The 23,581-nt window shown below is 40.6% G+C and overlaps 2 protein-coding genes across 7 annotated transcripts in view; one reads left to right on the forward strand and one right to left on the reverse strand.

Moving 5' to 3' along the window:
* Positions 1-13,548, forward strand: part of NEMP2 (nuclear envelope integral membrane protein 2) — a 33,675-nt gene extending 20,127 nt beyond the window's left edge. For 2 of the 5 annotated variants that reach the window (XM_043894790.1, XM_043894791.1), the window contains exons 8-9: positions 1,900-2,076; positions 2,782-4,034. In XM_043894790.1, coding sequence (XP_043750725.1) covers positions 1,900-2,076; positions 2,782-2,923 — 319 coding nt within the window. In that variant the 3' untranslated portion in view covers positions 2,924-4,034. Of the gene's footprint in view, positions 1-1,899; positions 2,077-2,781; positions 4,035-4,057; positions 4,074-12,323 lie in introns of those variants that run through there. The other 3 variants (XR_006339530.1, XR_006339529.1, XR_006339531.1) reach the window with 3 other exon arrangements.
* Positions 13,480-23,581, reverse strand: part of MFSD6 (major facilitator superfamily domain containing 6) — an 84,269-nt gene continuing 74,167 nt past the window's right edge. Inside the window, exons 4-8 of one of the 2 annotated variants that reach the window (XM_043894789.1) lie at positions 19,959-20,120; positions 19,015-19,113; positions 17,358-17,638; positions 15,664-15,688; positions 13,480-15,514 (exon numbers count right to left, since the gene is read on the reverse strand). In XM_043894789.1, the coding sequence (XP_043750724.1) occupies positions 15,504-15,514; positions 15,664-15,688; positions 17,358-17,638; positions 19,015-19,113; positions 19,959-20,120 (578 nt within the window). In that variant the 3' untranslated portion in view covers positions 13,480-15,503. The remainder of the gene's footprint in view (positions 15,515-15,663; positions 15,689-17,357; positions 17,639-19,014; positions 19,114-19,958; positions 20,121-23,581) is intronic. The other variant, XM_043894788.1, reaches the window with a different exon arrangement.

Raw genomic sequence — 23,581 nt, forward strand, 5'->3', positions numbered from 1 at the left:
TTACGAGGTAAGCTTGACTGCGAGAGGGGAGACTCTGTGACAGCTGATAGTTTATGGATCTGCTGACTCCACGGGTGGTGACGTCACAGGGCTAAAAAGGCGCCAGAGACAGGGCAGGGCCTCTCTGCAGAGGGTGTTGGCAAGGCTGACGCCAGCTGCTTCTCTCTGCCCTGTCTCAGAGGCAGACCGGGACTCGGGCTGTCCGAGTCCCCTCTGCCAGGGGGCACTGGCCACTGCACACCCTTCAGGCCTCTAGTCCCTTGTCTGGCTTGTGGCCTGAGGAACCCAAGAGAATTCCTCCCACTTTCCTCGTCAGCATCCGCTACCCTGCCAAGAGCCAAGTGTGTTCTGTTACCTGCACAGTGATCCTTTTATGCATTTGCTGTGCATTCTCTTGAACACAGACCTACTGATCAAAATGTACTGTAACTTCCTCAACTGTTCATATTGCTGGTGAGTAATTTTGTGAAGGATTAGGAAATAAAATAGGAACTTATAGGTTAAATAATAAGCCAAAGAAATAATACTTTGTATAGTACTTTCCAGTTTAAAAAGAGCTGTTTGAATACATTTTGATACCAAATGGTAGTTATTATTTTATCTCTGTTGAACACTTACTGTAGGCTGTTCACTGTGCTAAGCATCTAACACAAAGTAATGTTTTTCATTGTCCAGTGACCTCCTGAGGTTGACGATGTTGCTTTCATTTTTCTTCCATGTGAGCAAAATGAGGCTCAGAACTGTGAAGCGCAGTTCGCACAGTGGGTGGACCTCACCGCTGAAACTGTATGCCCGTCTTCTGCTCAGAGCCCCGGCATTTTCCTTCATGGAGACCAGGCTAGGTGTTCAGAAAAGGAGGAGGAAATAATGTCAGTGGTTCCCTAATCCAACTTATCAACCACCAGACGGTCTGTAAAAGTTTAAAGATTTTCAGGCCCCAAACCTCAAGAAAACATATATTAAAACACCTCCTGGTGATTTTGTTGCTCATTTGTATTTGGGAATCTCTGGTTAAATTTTAAACCACCTAAAACATTTTTTTTTAAACTCACTGATAAATACACGTGTTAAAACCTCTTCATCATTACCGCTCTTTATGAGATTCTTCACTCTAGGACTTTTTTGATTGGAAAAAAGTTCCAATCGTGAGCCCCTCCATATGTAGCAAAAGAATAATGATTTTAATATTATGAATTACTGTGTGTACGTGACCCTTGTAAAGTGTGTTTACTTCCTCTGAGATTAGTCAGCGTCTCCACCACTAGATGGAGGCCATACCCCACAGATCTTCCCAGCTTCTCTATTTAGACTCAGTGGCGAGTGATTCTGCTGGGTCTCCATAAAAGGACATCTCAAAGGTTTGCTGCTGTTGGTGCCCAAGAAAATCAGCAGGGCAGGCAAAAAGAAGCCAGGTTTTTAATTGCCTGATTTGAAATCACCAAGGAAGAAAAATACAATTATGTCTCTATCAGAAATTGATCCTCAGGACTTCTTGGTGATCCAGTTGGCTAAGGCTTTACACTTCGAATGCAGGAGGCCCAGGTTCAGTCCTTGGTTGGGGAACTAGATCTCACATGCCACAACTAAGTCTGCATGCCACAGCTAAAGATCCCGTGGGCTGCAATGAAGATGCCACAGCCAAATAAATTTAAAAAAAAGGATCCTCAGTGCCTTAAGATATTATTTCAGCTGGTCCAGGAAGAGGGGGAATGTACAGTTAAGCCCAAATTACACGTTCTATAAACCTCAATTGGGATAACAATAGAAATAAGTATAGTATGATATAGAGGAAGTTAAGAATTATTACTTTCTAAGAAATGTATTTTTATAAATCTGAAGAGTTGAATTGAGCAACCAGATATGGCCAGGAATCTAGCAACCAAATGCTGCCTGTTTTAGGAAAATGAAGAAATGGTTTACATCAGAGAAGCCGGCGGTGAAGTTTCTTACTGAAGACGAATACAGGGAACAAGCTGATGCCGCCACAACCTGCTGCCTGGAGGAGCTCCGTCAGGCCTGCCGCAGCCCCGGCTTCCCGTCCTGGCTGGCTGTCTCCAGGCTCCAGGAGCCGAAAAAGTAAGCCTCGCCCCACTGCTCACACCACAACTGGGTCGCAGTTACCCTGGAAATAACATGACAGTTTGGATCAGGTACTTAAGGCTAGAAACAGGCAACTTCCTGGGTAAGGTGACATGGAAGCTATCAGAGCTTCTTTTGCTTCAGCGCTGTGATGCAGCGTAGAACGACCAGGGCTGGAGTAAATGTTGATCTGATGTATTATATTGGGAAGGCCATAAAGACCACTCAGAGGAGAAGGGAGACAGAATGGGATGCGTCATCTGCTTCTCATGCTTTAGGGGTGGAAACTCATTTATAAAGTTCACCAAGAAAGAAATCTCTGCCCTAGCCTCTTTTCTTTACTGTTTTTCCTTTTTCATTGCTTTATCCAAATAGCAGTGCCCTCAACTTAAAAATTGAAGCGGGGAAGACACTAAAGTAATGAATAAATGATACATTTAATAAGAGAGAAAAGGAATTAGGAAACAGGAGTGGGTATATTTAGCAGCACCTGGTGCTTCCAAGTCTGCCTACTTCTTGATCCTTTCCTGAATGTCTGGAGGAGCACATAAGCCATCCCTGTTTTTACACCCACTGTGCAAATGCCATCCTCTACAGATGCAAAGACAAATTTAATTAAAGGGGATAAGTAGCCAGGGAACATGTTATCTTCCAAATAAAGCTTTCCGTGATAACATTAACTTTATTTAAAACAAATACTAGGTTTGCAGACTTTGTTCTCGGAGGAAGCCACTTGTCGCCTGAAGAAGTGAGGCTCCATGAAGAACAATATGGCCTTGGGGGTGCCTTCTTGGAAGAGCAGCTCTTTAACCTGAGGACTCGTGACAGTCTGCCTGCACAGTGACTTCATCCTGGACAAGGAAGTGAGGATGGGCAGGGATCCTGTGAAAGGTGGGCAGAACTGTTCCAGGGAACAGTGGCCAAAGCATTTGCTACAGAGAAACATCAAACCATACTGGAAAGGAAAGCTAAACTATATAGAAGATAACTGATCCTTCTTGTTCAGTTCTGTGTGTTGTGCTGTAGGTGGCACCGAGATTGTGTGACGGTCATCATCTCTTTCCTTGAATGAAGACTCTCAGGAACAAGGGAATCGTGTTGATCTTCAAAGGACCAATTAATGTGAATAAGTTCCTTGTCAACTCCAGAGCATTAAAGCTACTCTTAAACCCCAGAACCTGCAACAAAATAGTGCATTGCTCTTCCTGCATGTTATCAGTGTAAGGACTGGAAGAGACCTGAGATATGCTGGACCAATGTTTTCCAAAGTGTAATCCACAGGATGCTAAAGTGTTAGCAGGTAAGGGATCCTGAGGTCAACCCAGATGGATACACGATTAGACAGACATCCTGCAGGACTTCTCAGAGCCTTTAGTCGTGCTAATGCATGTTGTGTGAACCTCCTGAAGAGGAGAAAGGGTGTGTTGCGGTCTCTGACTTAGTTTGAAAACAGAACCCTTCTTTATGAGATTAATATTCCTTGGACAGAATGTTTAGAAAATGCTGATGGTGAAGGAATGGAGGCTTGAAAAAGTTAAGTAACTTGTCCAAGACCACAGAGAATTTTAGAGGCAGCCCTGGGACTCGAACTCCTGCCCTGATGTTTCCTGTGGTTCAGGTAGAAGACGAGACCTTTAGAAGCAAGCTGAGGGGCCGTCTCTCCACAGCCTTGCGTCTCAGAGTATTGCTGACTTATTTTTTTACTTTTTACTAATACCAACTAACTGATGACTGCAATAAAGAGAAACATTTCCTAAGGTTATATTTTAAAGTTTTGACAAGACTTTTATAGACATATATAAAGATGAGGAGTTAGAATTACTTTCTAAATTTTTGTGTGTGTGTTGAAATTGTTAAACTACGTTTTGTATTTCTTTGTATGTTGAAATTTAACCTCAAGTTTACTGGCCTGTTTTTAAAAATTGTGTAATTATATATAACAATTTCCTACAAAACAGATTTGTGTTCTTCCTTATAGAGAACAAATCTTTCTTCTTCTTGATTCATGGTGTGAATTCTGGAGTGAAGTGAGGGACTGATCGTGAGCTTTGACCCTGTGGAAAAGAGGCCAGAAGATAGGTCTGAGGAAAGATCTGAACATGGCAGAACAACCGAAGGGTTAAGATGTTGTTGGATTCATTCTCTTTAAGAATCAAATATGGACTCTTTTGCTGTTGGGGGTGTGTGAAGAGTAGCAGCATAAAGAATAAGGCATCTCCCATCTCTCATCTGCGTTGAGTACAGGGGTCCTGCCCTTCACAGGTGGTTGGCATGGGTTCTCTGCCTCATGCGACCATAGGTGCGTAGTTGTGGAGCCCAAGGGAACCTTTGCTGTGTTCCTACTTCCACCAGCTGCCTCATAAAAGCTCACTGTTGTTAGCAAATTGGACTATTTGACACCAACATATGTGGGTGAGATGTAGTATAGGTGGCCATGTTTAAATAATCGTATCATTCTATATTATTTTTTAAAGGTTTTAAAACATATACCACAAAAATTGCTTTGTGAACTAGTTGTTTAGTTTGCCAGTAATACTTAGGGGGCTGAATTACAAGAGAGTGTCCATCTGACATTTAGGGCAGTATTTGAATTCATGACTTTTTTTTTAATCTAGAAATTTAAGAAATTTTAGATTTTAAGAGGTTTGGAATAGTTGATATCTAAACATTTGAAAGAGTTAAGACCCCCAGAATGGCATCAAGAAAAGACAAAGGATTTTATATTTTTCTGTATGTGATTATTCTCCAGAGTTTAGAGAAGTACAATGTTTTAATCACTTTTTTTTTTTTGGTCCACCTGAAAGAAGGATCCTATGCAAAAATAACATAATGGATGTGGAATTTTGAAGACACTTGCAGTGAGACAGGAATTTTTAGCTGACCCTAAGAGCCAGATGCTTTCTGTATTTTCTTTATTTCCTCTTTTACATAAATATTTTTAATAACTGTTTTATTGAGATATAATTTATGTACCATATAGTTCATCTGTTTAGAGTGTACAATTCATGATTCTTGATATATTCAGAGTTGTACAACCATTGCCATAATCAATTTTAGAACATTTCCGTCACTCTGAAAAAAACCACTGTGCCTGTTAGCAGTCACTCACTGTTTTGCCCATCTTCTTTCCCTTAGTCATAGCACCTAGTAGTCTACTTTCTGCCTCTCTATATGTGCATATTCTGAACATTTCATATCAGTGTATGCATGCATGCTCTGTAGCTTCAGTCAGTAGCCTCATACAACTTGTAGCCTTTGGTTTCTGGCATTTTTCATTTAGTATAGTCTTTTTTTTTAACTTACTTATTTTTTAATTGAAGGCTAATTGCTTTACAGAATTTTGTTGTTTTTTGTCAATCCTCAACATGAATCAGCCATAGGTATACATATACCGCCTCCCTTTTGAACCTCTCTCCCTATCCCACCCCTCTAGGTTGATACAGATCCCATGTTTGAGTTTCCTGAGCCATGCAGCATATTCCCATTAGCTATCTATTTTACATATGGTAATGTAAGTTTCCATGTTACTCTTTCCACACATCTCACTCTCCCCTCCCCTCTCCCCATGTCCATAAGTCTGTCCTCTCTGTTTCTCCATTGTTGCCCATTCTTCGGTACCATTTTTCTAGATTCCATATATATGTGTCGGAATACAATATTTATCTTTCTCTTCCTGACTTACCTCACTCTGTATAATAGGATCTAGGTTCATCCAACTCATTAGAACTGACTCAGATGCATTCCTTTTTATGGCTGAGTCGTGGTGTTGGAGAAGACTCTTGAGAGTCCCTTGGACTGCAAGGAGATCCAACCAGTCCATCCTAAAGGAGATCAGTCCTGGGTGTTCATTGGAAGGACTGATGCTGAAGCTGAAACTCCAATACTTTGGCCACCTCATGCGAAGAGTTGACTCATTGGAAAAGACTCTGATGCTGGGAGGGATTGGGGGCAGGAGGAGAAGGGGATGACAGAGGATGAGATGGCTGGATGGCATCACCGACTCGATGGGCATGAGTTTGAGCAGACTCCAGGAGTTTGTGATGGACAGGGAGGCCTGGCGTGCTGTGATTCATGGGGTCGCAAAGAGTCGGATGTGACTGAGCGACTGAACTGAACTGAACTGAATGTTCCATTGTGTATATGTACCACAATTTCTTTATCCATCATCTTTCGATGAACATCTAGGTTGCTTCCATGTTCTAGCTATTGTAAATAGTGCCGCAATGAACAGTGGGATACATGTGTGTTTTTCAATTTTTATTTCCTCAGGGTATATGCCTAGGAATGGGATTGCTGGGTCATATGGATGGTTTTATTCCTAGTTTGTTAGGGAATCTCCATACCATCTTCCATAGCGGCTGTATCAGTTTACATTCCCACCAACAGTTCAGGAGCATTCCCTTTTCTCCACTCCCTCTCCAGCATTTATTGTTTGTAGACTTTTTGATGATGGCCATTCTGACAGGTGTGAGGTGATATCTTTGTAGTTTTGATTTGCATTTCTCTAATAATGAGCAATGTTGAGCATCTTTTAATGTGTTTGCTAGCCATCTGTATTTCTTCTTTGAAAAAATGTCTGTTTAAGTCTTTTTCCCACGTTTTATTGGGTTATTTTGTTTTTCCAGTGTTGAATTGTATGACCTGCTTGTATATTTTGGAAGTTAATCCTGTGTCAGTTGTTTCATTTGCTATTATTTTCTCCCATTCTGAGGGTGTCTTTTCACCTTGCTTATAGTTTCCTTTGCTGTGCAAAAGCTTTTAAGTTTAATCACTTGTTTACTTTTGTTTTTATTTCCATTACTCTAGGAAGTGGGTCATAGAGGATCTTGCTTTGATTTATGTCATCGAGCATTCTGCCTGTGTTTTCCTCTTAAGAGTTTCATAGTTTCTGGTCTTCCATTAAGGTCTTTAGTCCATTTTGAGTTTATCTTTGTGTATGGTATTAGGACGTGTTCTGGTTTCATTCTTTTACATGTAGCTGTCCAGTTTTCCCCGCACCAATTATTGAAGAGGCTATCTTTGCCCCATTGTATATTCTTGCCTCCTTTGTCAAAAATAAGTTACCCATAGGTGCATGGGTTTATTTCTGGGTTTTCTATCTTGTTCTATTGGTCTATATTTCTGTTTTTGTGCCAGTACCATACTGTAGCTTTGTAATATAATCTGAAGCCAGTAAGGTGATTCCTCCAGCTCCATTCTTCTTTCTCAAGGCTGCTTTGGCTATTTGGGGTCTTTTGTGTTTCCATATGAATTGTGAAATTTTTTTTTCTAGTTCTGTGAAAAATGTCATTAGTAATTTGATAGGGATCACATTGAATCTGTAGATTGCATTTGGTAGTATAGCCATTTTCACAATATTGATTCTTCCTACCCAGAAACATGGAATATCTCTCCATCTGTTTATGTTGTCTTTGATTTCTTTCATCGGTGTCTTATAATTTTCTGTGTACAGTTCTTTTGTCTTATTAGGTAAGTTCATTCCTAGATATTTAAGTCTTTTTGTTGCATTGGTGAATGGGATTGATTCCTTAATTGCTCTTTCTGATTTTTCATTGTTAGTATATAGAAATGCAAGTGATTTCTGTGTGTTGATTTTGTATCCTGCAACTTTGCTAAATTCACTGATTAGCTCTAGTAATTTTCTGATACTATCTTTAGGGTTTTCTATATACAGTAGCATGTCATCTGCAAACAGAGAGAACTTTACTTCTTCTTTTCTGATCTGGGTTTCTTTTATTTCTTTTTCTTCTCTGATTGCTGTAGCTAGGACTTCCAGAACTATGTTGAATAATAGTGGTCACCCTTATCTTGTTCCTTATTTTAGGGGATATGCTTTCCATTTTTCACAGCTGAGAATAGTGTTTGCTGTAGGCTTATCATATATGACCTTTACTATGTTGAGGTAGGTTCCTTCTATGCTCATTTCTTGAAGAGTTTTAATCATAAATGGGTGCTGAATTTTGTCAAAGGTTTTTTCTGTATCTATTGAGATTATCATATGGTTTTTATCTTTCAATTTGTTACTATAGTGTATCACATTGATTGATTTGTGTGTATTGAAGAATCCTTCCATCCCTGGAATAATCCCAACTTGATCATCGTGTATTAGTTTTTGATGTGTTGCTGAATTCTGTTTGCTAAAATTTTGTTGAGGATTTTTGCATCTATGTTCATCAATGATATTGGCCTGTAGTTTTCTTTTTTGTGTGTTGTCTTGTCTGGTTTTGGTATCAGGCTGATGGTGGCCTCGTAGAATGAGTTTGGAAGTGTTCCTTTCTCTGCAATTTTTGGAAAGAGTTTTAGAAGGATGACATTAGCTCTTCTCTAAATGTTTGATAGAATTCTCCTGTGAAGCCATCTGGTCCTGGGCTTTTGTTTTTTGGGAGATTTTTGATCATCGCTTCGATTTCAGTGCTTGTAATTGGGTTGTTCATAATTTCCATTTCTTCCTGGTTCAGTCTTGGACGACCCAACTTTTCTAAGAATCTGTCCATTTCTTCCAGGTTATCCATTTTATTGCCATATAGTTGTTCATAATAGACTCTTATAATCCTTGGTATTTCTGCATTGTCTGTTACAACCTCTCCTTTTTCATTTCTAATTTTGTTGATTTGATTCTTCTCTCTCTTTCTTGATGAGTCTGGCTAAATAAAGGTTTGTCGATGTTGTTTATCTTCTTGAAGAACCAGCTTTTAGTTTTATTAACCTTTACTATTGTTTCTTTCATTTCTTTTTCACTTATTTCTGCCCTGATCTTCATGATTTCTTTCCTTTTGCTAATTTTGGGGGTTTTTTTCTTTTTGTTTTTCCAGTTGTTTTAGGTGTAAAGTTAGGTTGTCTATTCGATGTTTTTCTTAGTTGTGCTTTCTATATATTTTGGATATTAATCCCTTGTTGCATCATTGGCAAATATTTCCTCCCATTTCAAGGTGTGTTTTCATTTTGTTGATGGTTTCCAGTGCTCTGCATTGCTTTCTTTTTTTGCTTTGGGAGAGTGATCCAAGAAAATATTACTGATTTATGAGAGTGTTTCACCTGTGTTCTTGTCTAATTTTATGGTTTCATGTCTTACATTTAGGTGTTATAACTGTTTTGAGTTTATTTTTGTATATCATGTGAGGAAATGTTCTAATCTCACTGTTTTACACATTGATGTCCTGCTTTCCCAGCACTACTTGTTGAGAATACTGTCTCTTGTCCAATGTGTATTCTTGGCTCCTTTCTCACCGATTGGTTGTAGGTGTGTGGGTTTATTTCTGGATTCTCTGTTCTGTTAATCTAAGTGTTTGTTTTTTGTACCAGTACCATGCTGTTTTGATTACTATAGCTTTGTAGGATAGTCTGAAGTCTGGGAGAGTTACACCTTCAGTGTTGTTCTTTTTTCTCAGGATTGTTTTGGCTATATGGGATCTTTTGTAGTCCCATATAAATTTTTGGACTATGTGTTCTGGTTCTGTGGAAAATGTCCCTGGATGTTTTGTTAGGAATTGCATTAAGTCTGTAGATTGCTTTGAGTAATATGGCCATTTAAATAATAATGAGTCTTCCGATCTAAAAGCATGGTATATCATTCCATTTCTTCAGAATCATCTTCATTTTCCTTCATCAATATTTATAGTTTTCAGCTTATAGGCCTTTCACCTTCTTGATTAAGTTTATGCATAGATATTTTACTTCATGTGATTTTAAATGGGATTTTTTTTCACTTTCTTTTTCTGATATTTCATTATTAGTGTATCGAAACATTTTACATTGTTACATTAATCTTGCATCCTGCAACCTTGCCAAATTCATTTATTAGTTCTAATAGTTTTGGGGTGGACACTCTAGGGTTCTCTGTATAGAGTATCATGTTATCTGTGAATTGTGACAGTTTGATCTCTTCCCTTCTAATTGGATACTTTTTATTTTTCTTGTGTGATTACTGTCTCTGGGACTTCCAGTACTATCTTGGACATCCTTATCTTGTTCCTGGATTTAGCAGGAAGCTTTCAGCTTTTCCCCATTGAGTATTATGCTGGCTGTAGGTTTTGGAGTAAATGGCCTTTATTATGTTTGAATATATCCCCTCCCAGACCACTTTGATGAGAGGTTTTTTCCCGCCTCAGCCAGTGAAAGATCCTTTACTGAGTCCTGAGTGTGAAAGTCTACTGCTTAGTTCATTCTTCCCTCTCCCTGTGAGACTCGATTATTAATAATACCTTGATTTGCATGAACATTGGTGTGTCTGCTTATTCTTGCTGTTGTATCTGTTCTGTTGTTCTGATGAGAGTTTTTATCATGAATGTTGAATTCTGTCAAATGCTTTTTTCTGCATCTATTGAGGTGATCATGTGGTTTTTGCCTTTCCTTTTGTTAATGTGTCATATCACATTGATTTGTGTATGTTGAACCATCTTTCTGACTCAGGAATAAATCCAATTTGATCATGGTATTTGACCCTTTTTATGTATTATTGGATTCCGTTTGCTGTTATAATATTGTGTTGAGGATTTTTGCATCTGTATTCATCAAAGATTATCTTCTGCTTTTCTTTTTTTGGAATGTCTTTGTCTGGTTTTGGTTTCAAGGTAATGGTGGCCTTACAGAATGAATTTGGGAGCGTTCCTTTGTCTTTGATTTCTTGGAATTCTTTTTTGAGAAGGGTAGGTATAAATTCCTCTTTATATGTTTGGTATAAATTCCTCTTTATATAAATTCCTCTTAATTCCCCAGTGAAGCCATCTGGTCCTGGACTTTTGTTTGCAGGGAGTTTTTATTATTTCAGATTCTATCTTTTCTAGTGATAGATCTGTTCAAATTGCTTGTTTCTTCTTGACTCAGTCTTAGCAGGCTGTGTGTTTCTAGAAATTTGTTTCTTCTAGGTTGTCCAGTTTGTTGGCGTATAACATTACTTGTCATTTATCCCCCCATCCTCTTCAACTTATGTTTTGATTAATTTTATCCCTTAACTAATATCTGTAACTACTTAATATTTACAATGCATATTGGAACTGAATGCCTTATTAGACAGCTTACTGGGTATAGGTAAGCATGTAACATGGTACTATAGTTTGGGAGCATACAATGGATTTAAATGTCACAAAATACTCAGAGAGGTAGGACTTGATTGGAGAAATGAGGCAGCATTTGTGTGTACTGTGTGTAAGGTATGTCATTAAACATCAAAAGTAAGGCAGATGCTGTGATCACCTTAAATTTACAGAGGAGGTCCCTGGATGCCACAGGAGGTCACTTAGGAGGTCACTTAGTAAGTTCTCCCTGGTAGCAGTGAGATGCACATCCAGACAGTGGGGCTCCACGGCCAGCATGCTAAGGTCCTTGGGTGGCCGTCAGAAAGTGGGGACCTCCCTGGAGCCACAGTGGGGTAAGTGGGCCTGCATTTGCCACCTGATGGAGATGGGAGCTGAGTGAGAGTAAGTTGCTCACCTGGACTGGCTCCCATCTTCCCCCTCTGGACATCACCAAGTTTCTGACTACTGTCTTATTTTAAACCACAGTTTGTCTTTGCATAAAGTAAATCACTTTGTGATTTGAGAGCCCACTTCCCCTTCCCCTCCCCGCTTTATTCTCTCTCTGTCCAGATACCAGCCTCTCTTCCATCTGCCTCGGGATTTGGGATTCTTGAGCCAGGTGTTCACAGGAGTACCCTGGGGCTTCAGAAGTAGCTTTCTCTGTTTCTTGCACCCGGGAAGAGAAGAATTTCTAAAGAGAAAATCATCTTTTGCTTCCCTCCATTCAGCTCTGTCACAGCATAAGAGTCGATCTGGAGTTAGGCGGTGATTCTAGGAGGTTAGTTACTCACAGGAAGCCACACCCATTGTTACGGGGTGCTTGTTGTGTGCTGGTGACCTTGTCCCTTTGTCCTTACAGCCACCCGATGTGGTGTAACGTAATCCCTCTTCACAAGATGATGTTAATTTTAGGGTCCAGCCTTTCACAGTGAAGATGAGAAAACTAAGACCCAGAGACCTCCCAAAGGTGGTTTCTTGCTCTGTTTCTGCATAATAGCCAGGAGCCACATGTGGCTGCTTAAATAGCAGGAGAAATTGAATTCCTCGGATGCACTAGCCACGTGGCAACCACTTAAGGACCACCTGTGGCTAACAGCTGCCACACTAGAGGGCGCCGTTCGACAAGGCTGTTGCCTCAGGACGTTGAGCAGCGGCCGTGTCTGCTGGCCCTTCCCAACTCCATGGCATCGGTCTTCAGGATCCCTGCTGACCTCCAAGTTTTCTCTGCAGGTTGCCAAACCTTCCAAGTTATCTCCAGGGTGGCACTAACAGGTGAGACCAACAGCCGGAGTTTGAAGGCACTGGACTTCCACGTATCCGGAATATCTAGCGATCCTAAATGGAGCTACAACCACATGCCATGTGAGTACCAGGCACATGAGGGGGCATTCAGAATGACCAGGGCTTTTTTTCAGGCTTGTTTGACCACAACAGAAGCAGGGACGGCCTCCCTGCCTCCTGGGGTCAGGGAAAGTCCTGGGTGGACATTAGGTGGGTTTGAGTTTTGAATCCTGGCTTTGTGACCTGGGCCCCGTAACATAAGCTGAGTTACTTGCAGAATCCGCCTACTTGAAGTGGGGACAGTGATACCTATCACCTCGGGTGGTTGTATGGAAAAAACGACAAGGTCACAGCACACAAGCACACTGTAACAATGGGTGTGGCTTCCTGTGAGTAACTAACCTCCCAGAATCACTGCCTAACTCCAGATCGACTGCAAGGAACACTGCTTAAATAATGGTCCCAGCGCCATTGGCAGCCTCCCCCTGGCAGTTTTGGAGGAACTGCACATCAGAGGGAAGCACTTGGCCAGCATTCTGCTTCCTGTGGCCCATGACAAGATGAATAAGCCAGTAAGGCTGTGATGTTCTTCCTGTGAATTCCTTAGACTTTTCATGAGGTTTTTTTGGGAGGTTGGATATATATGTGTGAGTGTCATCTCTTACTCTGCTTAAGGCTTTGAGTAATAGTTTACTAATTCGTAACTAACCTCTTCAGATCCCACATGAGCTCAGTGCTTTGTGTAATTTACTTTTTCTACAATTAAGGGAAAACTGTGAAACAGGTCATTAAGGCAGTGATTGCCAGCCTGGGCTTTGTGACCTCCCTAGGTATTTCCAGGGGATCTCAAAAGGCATTATAAAATTCTCAAATCAAAATTTAATTTGCACGCTAATATATTTTTTAATGGCACTTAAAGGACAGGAAGAAGTCACAAAGTCTACAAACCCATGAAGGTGTCTGTTCTGAAAGGATGGAAACTACTGCATTGTTGAATCAGCTCTCACAGTAAATGTCTCATAATAAAGGCCTGTAGAATTTGATTTCATTCGTTACAGAGCGAGGGACTTTTATTTGTTTGGTCACATCATTATCATTTAGGAAATATTTAAAAATGGTATTTATTTTTATTTGAACATGTCAACTGTGCATTTCCAAAGCAGCAGGCTTTTCAGAAGAATAAATCAGAACTGTAAACACAAGATACAGTAGAAGTTTTTTGACTTCCTACAGTCAGTTTCACAAATCCACATACTGAATATTCATAGGTGAGGTTCAGCCTGTCACCCATCTCTCTATTTCTATAATTACATAAGCATAATAAATACATCTGATTTTTAAAGGTCACTTAAAATGAGCCATGATAATTTACAGTACAGTACATTTCAGTCAAGTGCAAAAATAACTATTTGCTTAATTCTATTCCTTCCCATTATTTTATTTTTAAGCTGTGTTCTGTGGTGAAGCTAGATATCCAAGTGTAGAGTTTCTTCCCCCAGATGCTGTTGTGGGCAGAAGTATGGTGTCGTGGAGAAGCCCTTACTTTACAGTTGGTCCTGCCTAATTAGGGTCAGAGAGTAAGGTGAGCTTTTCATTTTTAACTCTGCTCTTTTCTTTCCTCTCCTCTGTGCTCATCCACACTATCGTACGCACTGCGTAACTGCCCTTTCTTCAGCTGAAGCAGTGTTCCCTGGTCCACAGCCCTCCCCCAAGGCTTCCTGTAATCTCGACTTTGATTTTTAGCAGCAAGCTTTATGCATGAGTCACCTGGCCACGGTCCTGACTGTAGTTGTAGTATTTACAGTAGTGTGCTCATACCTGAATTGTCCAGTGTCTGACTGTGTCCTCATGGGAAAGAATATACTGATATTTGTGTCATAAGTCATTGGAAAGTGTACTTCTTATTTCTGTCTTTTCCGTTCCTGGCTTCCTGTTCACCACCTTTTTCCCTCACCAAAAACAAAACAAAAACTGAGCCATTATGTAATTTTAAAAAATTTTATCCCTCCCCCAGGCACTTATTTGTAAGTAGTACTGCTTAATTAAAAGAAACCCTTAGGAATTCACTGATTTTGTGTTTGTTTTATTCCATCAGCTAATTAGAGCCCAAATCACTAGAAAGCTGTAAATAGTGATAGAGGCTATTTACAGTTTCAATATATTTAGTAAACCTTTGTCTATCAAGCCACAGCATACTGAGTTGGTTGGTTTATTTCAAATATTCCTTCCTCTGGTCTTAAAGCCCATTTAAAACAGAAGGCATTTTAAAGCTCAGCTTAGCTTGCAGTGGTCAGTAACAGCTTTTGCTGCTCCAAGAATTGACTATTTTCATTATATACCATACACATATAAAAATATATTTCCTAGAGATATCTCGAGTTTCTGATGAAACTTTTTCCTTTTTTTTCTTATTAAACAAAAGCATAGATGCTACCAACTTTTATCTGGTTATTTTAAAAATAAGTCTTATAATTTTTAAATGGTTCTTTTTAAAAGAAACAAAATTATAGATGTATTCTGTTTCTTCCCAGTTTGCATTAAGAACCAAATAATTAGAATAAAGAATCAGAAGAGGGAACTTATATCAGCATTCACCTTGAAACACTTTTTTCCCCTCCACCCATTTAGTGTAACTGCTGGTTCCAGCTCTTACTGCCCTGGCAGGGAAGTCCTGTGGTCCTTAACCTACAAAGTCCTCACTGAGCTCCGTCCTCCTCCTGTGACTCCGGTGGGGCTGTGGGAGGTGACCTGTTTCTGCCAATATGTACTGTAGCTCGTGTGCGTGTGAGTGTCTCCATGGTGATGAGTTCAGGTGTTTAGAAGCGTATGTGGTGCTATGCTCCTCAAGTGAGGCGTGTCCTAGGTTCGGGGTGCCTCTCCCCGCGTCCTGGCAGAGGAGCCCGGTTCCATGCAGGGCGTGAGGTGAGCGGGACGCCTCAGTGACCCCCGGCGGCAGGCGGAGCCTGGCGGTCCTCACTGTCCTCTGCGCGCGGGTCCACACTGGGGTGAGCGGGGCTGCTCTGCGTCTGAGATGCGGCTGCTGGAGGGGATGGCTGGCTTCTGGGCGGGTCAGGGGGAGCCTCACATGGTCCAGGCTGGGCTCCACCAGCTGGAGAATTTTTCTGATTCTCACTGGTCCCCTGGAAGGTAAAGATAGGATATGCCCCACAGTCAGTGCTAGCAGACTTTTTATAAGCTTTCAGGTGAGATAGAGGAAACATGGGGAGATCATCCTGAAGCGACCACTTCAGGAAACAAGTAATGGAGGAATAAGGGTGGAACGGCTTACCTTTCATCTCCTTTCCTATGTGCAACTGCCAAAGCCGCATGAAAAACATAAACACTATAAGCAGATGTATCTTGTGGATAAAGGATACATTACTACCACAATGCCTGTTACTCCTAGGAAAACAGTCTACATCAGCAAATGTTTACTGGGCCCCCACTGGCCATTGTGGCAAGTCGCTGGGTGAGCAGCATGGAATGGAAACTCATGCCGTTTGCTGAGGCCAGAGCATTCAAGGCTGGAAGGCACCTTGTCTAACAGGGAGTGAGGAAGGCATTCTCGGCCTTGGAGATAGGACCAGGAAAAGAAAGGTCCTGAAATGAAGAATCCTGATCTATATTTAACTAAACAAATAAGACAGAACATCCATGTAAAAAAAAGTAAACAAGCACCTATGTAACCAGTTAGTTTGAGGGAGTACCTATCACTCCAAAACATCATCTACACCATGTCTGTAAAATACCGCATTCCTGATTTCTGAAAATCAGAAAATAATGTTTTTGTTTTTCTTTAATGGATTGCCCTCTGAACTAATACCCATCACTTCAAATAGCTGAGGACCAAGAAAAAAACCAAACTTTTATTTCTGTAATTGATTCTAAAATGTGAAAGAAAAAATCATATGATGACTTCTTTATAAGAAGTTATACCAGCTAGTTTTAATTAACTTTAACATACCAGAAAAAAAATGTTTAATGATGCTTAAGCCTCAGGCTTCTGTGAAAATGAGGCTAAGTGTCTGAAGTATGAAAACTGCCATTTGGGCAGAAACCCCCCTCTTTCCTCCGACTTCCCCCCCATCCTCTCTTCCCACCTTCTTACCCTCCCTCTTGACTTGTGAGCAGAAGATGTGCGTGAGTTTACTATCTTGATAGACCAGTAAGATCATACATGGACTAGACATTACCAGCAAAGAATCAGATTTGGTTTAAGCTACAGAAGTATTATGTTTACAAAGTTGTGATAAATTTAATTAATGTATTTCAAAGTAAAGAAATTATCACATTACTCTTTAAGTCTTTCTCCTTTTTTTTCCTCCCGTGTCCTCTGAAACTGCTCTAGATATAAAACTGACATGATTGATCCCATGAAACAGAATGATTTGATTTAAAAAACACACAGGGTCGTTAGACTCGTTACTTTGGCTAAACTGTTCATAGAAGTCACACTTAATCATTTTCCAAAAGTATTAATACAGCTTCAGTGACAATTACCTACAATGTTTTATCCATGTGATTCAACTCCACTCAGGAGAGACCACAACTCTAAGGATAAGAAAAACCACACTTTTTGTCTTTCAGGTGAGCCCACCAGCAAATCCACAGTCCACTCAGTTGGGTATCCTATAAGACCCCTGCAGTGGCTCAGAGTACTGACTAATTCATCAGATGTTTACTAAGGTACTACTATATAGAAAGGCCCCACTAGAATTTCTAAATTAGAGATTAATATATATAATCCACCAAAGCAAGAACCGTATATCCACACAGTAACTAGTGTCCATCAACAGAGACATTTTAAAGAAATACAGAAAATCAGAATGAATTTCTTTCAAGTACTGTCTTCTCTGTGAGGCCTTTCTGACCTGTGTAAGGCAGAATTTTCCCTCTGAGACCTCGTATACACCTCTATAGCACACGTCACAGAAGTCCTGAAACCACCAGGCCTGCTGACGGGGGGCCAGCAGAGGACCGTACCTGCAGAGGCTGTATCTCAGAAGCACGGCTGTCTCTCGTGAGCTGCATCATCTCTTTAATCTGGTAGAGTGCGTAGACAAAGGTCACCCAGGGGGACGAACTGACGCCCCAGGCGGGCTTGTTCACATCCTCCTGCTCTTCCTGGTGCTTGGTTTTCTTGGGGGGAAGCCTGGGCTCAGTGCGTGGCAGAACATCTTCTGTCTGTTGTTGGACCAAGTCGATGGTTGCTATGGGAACAGGGCTAGAGGGGACAGGGATCCTTTCTGCCAACATCGTCTTGTCTGCAGAGAAAATCGCATTTAAATCATTTGTCAGTTTTCCACATATTTAAACAGATGCCTGTATGTATATATAAATGGTAAAAAATAAACAGACCACCTCGATAAGCCCATTCTAGTGTGCTTGGGAATGTCAGCAAGTTGCTGCGTAGCAAGGGTGGCTTCTCTACCTGGGAGAGACTGCTGAGCAAATGAATGTGATGTCTGCCTTCCAGGTCTCCTTACAGAGCCTAATAGACGTTCACATATTTATGAACTACATTGTTAATGTATCAGTATATCATATTTGTGGGGCATAGGTTATAGCTTCGGCCCACTTAACAGTACTGAAATTTTAAAGATAAGCATCAAAACAGGAAAATCACATGACAGATGCTTTTATTAGACTTTTACTGAAGGCGTGGACCAAGCTCTGTAAGAGAGATGATCTGGTTAGGATTATGGAAGAAAAAGAGTGAGAAAAGTCAGTATTGGTCTTTCTTTCTGAGTAACTTGGAATTAAAATCTGTCTCTGGGGTTTCTGTACAAGATAGTTTTTCTCTTAATAGAAGCACTTTGAGTACTTGGGGCAAATGCTCCTCAAAGGACAAGACACCATAGAAGATAAGCCTGTTTCAGGACTCAAGAGCTGAGAAAGAATATTTGTTTTAATGGTTGGCCTTCTTCATCCAAAAAAAATTTAAAAGTTGATTGCCCAAATAAGTTGAAAACTTGTTTTCATCCACATATTATATTGGATATAACCTTCTTGCTGTATAATAATTTTAATGAGGTCCATACCTAATCTGCCTGCAATGCAGGAGACCTGGGTTCAATCCCTGGGTTGGGAAGATTTCCTGGAGAAGGGAATGGCAACCCACTCCAGTATTCTTGCCTGGAGAATCCCATGGGCAGAGGAGCCTGGTGGACTACAGTCCATGGGGTAGCAAAGAGTTGGCTACAACTGAGCAGCTACCACTTTCACTCATGCCTGATTAAGGGAAAACTTTAACGTTTAGGCTTTTTTTCCCCCCCAGATGGAGGTTAAGGCACAGAGATTAATACCACTTCCTATCCCTAATAGTAAAATTACTGTATAGTCCTTTATGTATTTAAAATTTAAATCTCTTTAGAATACCAGAGAAATTCAAAACCAATACTTTCCCCAGTACCGTGTACCATAAGACAAAACAAAAAGAAGAAAACCCCAAGCTATTTAAACAACCGGTATTCTTTTTAACACAGCAAGTGGCGTCTCTGCAGCCATGGTGCACGGGACCTCAGGGCCATGCAGGTCCGCGGCACACTGCTGTTCCTCCCTCTGGGCTTCTCAGGGATATGTGCAGAACTCCCCTTGGCTTCAGCCTTTGGAACCATTAAGGATCAATGAGCATGTCTACCTTCTTCCTCATCTGGTACTGCCAGCCACTGGATCAGGGCAAAGAGCAGGAGGATCACCAGGCAGGCCATGCCAATTCCTCGGAAGGTTGCAGCAGCCCCTGTGAAAACAGCCGACACTCTAGACAGTAATTCCTGGAAAGGCGGGTAGCCCTCACCCAGACCTGTCGATGTTCTAAAGTTGACAAAGGCAGCAGAGTGGAGAACGGCAAGTGGCCACTGGCTTCATACCAAAGGAAAAACACAGGTCTGCGGAGTTGTCGAGAGACCCAAGGGCTGGTATTGGATATCTGTCATTGATCAGATTTTCAAACTGCATTTATAAAATAATGGACTGTCTCTGAATGCCTTTTTAAAATGCACTGGGCTCTCCTCTTCATAAAGGCCATCCACCTATTAAACAGTCCTGTTAATCTGTAGTTAAAACAGCCAAGCTTAATAGGTGCTATAAATTCAGACATCTCTGAGCCTACCTTCTATAGATGACTGACTAGTCAAGATCCTGGAGCAGAATAATCCCACCTCCACCTCGGCCCCTGTATTTCCAGTAAGGGGGAACTGATGGAGCAAACAGACTGTTATCACAGATGCAGGGACATTACCAAAGCCAGATGGAAAAACAGTGATGAATTATCTTTTCTCCAGCATTATCATCAACAGGTTTAGGGCACTTCAAACCAAAAGCACGTGGGCTTATTCCTTTGTTTGGCTCCTCTGAGGTGTCTGTGTAGCACTGCGGTTAACTGTTTGTCTGCTGTAATCACCTTAACTGCTGAAGCATGATGCTTTGCAATTCTGACTACTGTGAAAGCTAGAAAAAGAATGTGAAAACGAGAGCCTAGCCTCTGGCAATCTTCAGTAATAATCTGAGTGTTTATGGAGGTGTTGCTGAAAAATGGTAAGGTTTCATCAAAGAAGAAAGGGAAAGAAAGCAAGCCATTCTTACCAAAAAAGTTGACCAACACGCCTCCGATCATGGCACCACAGCCTCTCCCCAAACCCAGATGAAGGCCTTGCAGGATGCCCTGAGCAGACGTCCTCAGCTCAGGGGGAACCGCGGCACTGAGATAAGAGATGCAGGCCGCCCAGATGGCCGCGTGTGTCACTCCTGGGGAGAAAGGGGGGCAGGCGGCATGGCTGATCAGCACTCCTCATGCTACTGTCTTGTGGAATGTGAGTTACCAACGAGGTACATATGTGTGTACACATACTTACATATAACACATCTAATAAAGATGTACACTTTTTTGTGGTAAAATACACGTAACAAAATTTGTCATTTAACCATTTTTAAGTGTATGGTTTGGTGGCTTTAAGTACAATTCCAGTTTTGTGCTCCCATCACTACCATCCATCCCCAGAATTTATTTTCAGCCCAAACTGACATTCTGCACGCGTTAAACAATACCATCTCCAGGCCTTGAGAACCACCATTTACTTTCTATCTCTGTGAGTATGACTGCTTGGGTACCTCATACAAGTGGGCTCATACAGAGTTTGGTCTTTGGTGTCTAGCTTCTGTCACTTAGCACGAAGTCTTCAGGGTTCGTCCATGTTACATATACCAGAATTTCCTTCCTTTTTATGGCCCATGGATATGTAGCCACGTAACACTGTTTACCCATTCATCTCTTGATGGATATTTGGGTTGTCTCCACCTTTTGGCTGTTGTGAGTGCTGCTGCTGTGAACACTGATGTGCGAGGGTCTGAGTCCCTGTGTCAGTTCTTTGGGGTATAAACCTAAAAGTGGAATCACTAGGTTACATGGTAATAATGTATTTAACACTTGGAGGGTCTGTTTTCCACAGTAGCTGCACCATTTTACAATCCCACTAGAAATGCTCAAGAATTCCAGTTTTTCCATATTTTACCAGATGTTATTTTCTGTGTTTTTATAATAGCAATAGTAACAGGAATGAGGGCTTCCCAGGTGGCACTAGTGGTAAAGAACCCGCCTACCAATGCAGGAGACGTGAAGAGACGCAGGTTCGATCCCTAGGTCGGGAGGAACCCCTGGAGGAGGGCATGGCAACCCACTCCAGTATTCTTGCCTGGGAATCCCCAGGCAAGCTGGAGAGGCCTAGCAAGCTGGAGTCCACGTGGTTGCAGACCGTCAGACACAACTGAAGCGACTCAGCACAGTGGGTATGAAGTGGTATCTCACTGTGGTTTTGACTTGCATTCCCTAATAGCTACTGATACTGAATGTTTTTCATTTGTTAGCCATCTATAAATCTTCTTGGAGAAAATCTATGCAAGTCTTTGCTCATTTTCAAATTGGGTTGTTTGGGTTTCTTTGCTGTTTTAGTCGTTTTTTAATATATTTTGGATATTAAAACCTTTTACTGGGTACTATTTTGACATTAAGAACAGATACATAGATCAATGGAACAGAATAGACCCCAGAAATAAACCCATGCACATATAGTCAATTAGTCTACAACAAAGGAGGTAAGAATATACACTGGAGAAAAGGCAGTGTCTTTAACATGTGGTGTTGGGAAACATGGACAGCTACATGTAAATCAATGAAATTAGAACACTCCCACATACCATATACAAAATAAACTCAAAATGGTTTGAAGACCTAAATGTAAGACATGGCACCATAACATTCCTAGAGGAGAACATAGGCAAAACATTCTCTGACATAAATTGTAGCAATATTTTCTTAGATCAGTCTCCCAAAGCAATAAATAAAAGCAATAATAAACAAATGGGAAAAAAAATTAAAAAAAAAAACAAATGGGACTTGATCAAATGTAAAAAGATTTTGCACAGAAATGAAACCATCAACAAAATAAAAAGACAACGTAAGGAATGGAAGAAAGTACTTGCAAGTGATGTGGCCAACAAGGAGTTAATATCCAAAATCTCCAAACAGCTCATAAAACTCAATACTGTAAAAACAACACAATCAAAGAATGGGCAGACGTCCTAAACAGACATGTTTCCAAAGAAGACATACAGATGGCCAAAGTGCACGTGAAAAGATGCTCATCGTTGCTCTTTATCAGAGAAATGCAAGTCAAAACCACAGTAAGGTATCACCTCACACTATTCAAAGTGATCATCATTAAAGAAGTCTGAAAATGCTGGAGGGGGTGTGGAGAAAAGAGGGCTTTCCTACTCTTCGTTGGGAAGGTACACTTGTGCAGCCACAATGGTAAAAGAGGTTTGGAGGTTCCTTAACATACTAAAATAGAGCTAGCATATGATCCATAATCCAACTCCTGGATAATTATCTGGAGATAAATAAAAGACAAAAATTCTAATTTTAAAAGATATGTGTACCCTAATGTTCACAGCAGCGCCGTTTACAACAGCAAGACACAGTGGCAACCGAGGTGCCCATCACTGCGTGACTGGCTCAGAAGACGTGGCACACACACACACACACACACACACACACAATGGAATATAACTCAGCCAAAAAACCCGAAATATTCCCATTTACAGCAACAGGTATGGACCGAGAAATATTATAATGAAGTAAGTCAGATAAAGACAAATACTATATGATATCACTTATATGTGGGATGTAAAAAACAATATAAATGAATCTATATACAAACCAGAAACAGGCTCACAGACACAGAAAACAAACATAGTTATCAAAGGGGAAAGGGAGGGAAGGGGGGTACAAATTAGGAATATGGAATTAACAGATAAAACTACTATACAAAAAGCAGATAAGCAATAAGGATTTATGGTATAACAGGAAATTCAGTATCTTGTAATAACTTGAAATATAATCTAAAAAAGTCACTTTGCTGTACATCTGAAGATAATGCAGTATTGTAAATCAAGTATAATTTTTAAAAAATGTTATTTCCAACTTTTCCATTATATTAGCACTATAACATTTTCAGAGAGATAGCTTTTATGTATCTTATTTACATTGGCTATAATTCTATAAGTGGGGTTAATGACTCGAAGGATACAATCATTTTTTTTCTTTTTTGCCTTTTAATATATAGTTCCAGTTTGTTTTCCAAAAGACTGCACGGACTATTTACAATGCCTCATTACCAGTTTCATTATATCATCACCATTGGTTGGCAGGGAGAGAAGGATAAAGATAACAGGTTGGAAAAAATTGGTCATTAATGTACAGCAACTACACACTGTATGAATTTAAATCTTTATTAGAACACAGCTTTACATGTAACAGGAAGATATTGTCACAACAGGTTTTATAAATATCTGCAAAGGATTAAAAAATCATCTGGTACTGCTTACATTAAGTTATGGACTCGCTTCCTGGAAAATAATCGCACTTGGAGATAATATCAGAAAGTTTTAACCCATGTTTTGGAAAATTAAACTGAAAAATTAATATTCATTTAAGACTTAATCTGACAATCTGCTTCTGGCCAAACTGGAATAACAGGTACTGGATTTACTTCCTTCTTGAAACAACCAAAAACTGGACAAAATATATGAAACAATTGTTCCCAAGACACTGGACATCAGCAGTAAGGACAGTGATCTCTGAGAGATGGGAAACAGTGAGGGGCCCCAGCGCACTGGGTCAGAGTCTGACAGCTGCAAGGCAGAGAGGGGAA

This window comes from Cervus elaphus, chromosome 33 (genome assembly GCF_910594005.1).
Source record: "Cervus elaphus chromosome 33, mCerEla1.1, whole genome shotgun sequence".
In the NCBI taxonomy this organism is placed as follows: Eukaryota; Metazoa; Chordata; class Mammalia; order Artiodactyla; family Cervidae; genus Cervus; species Cervus elaphus.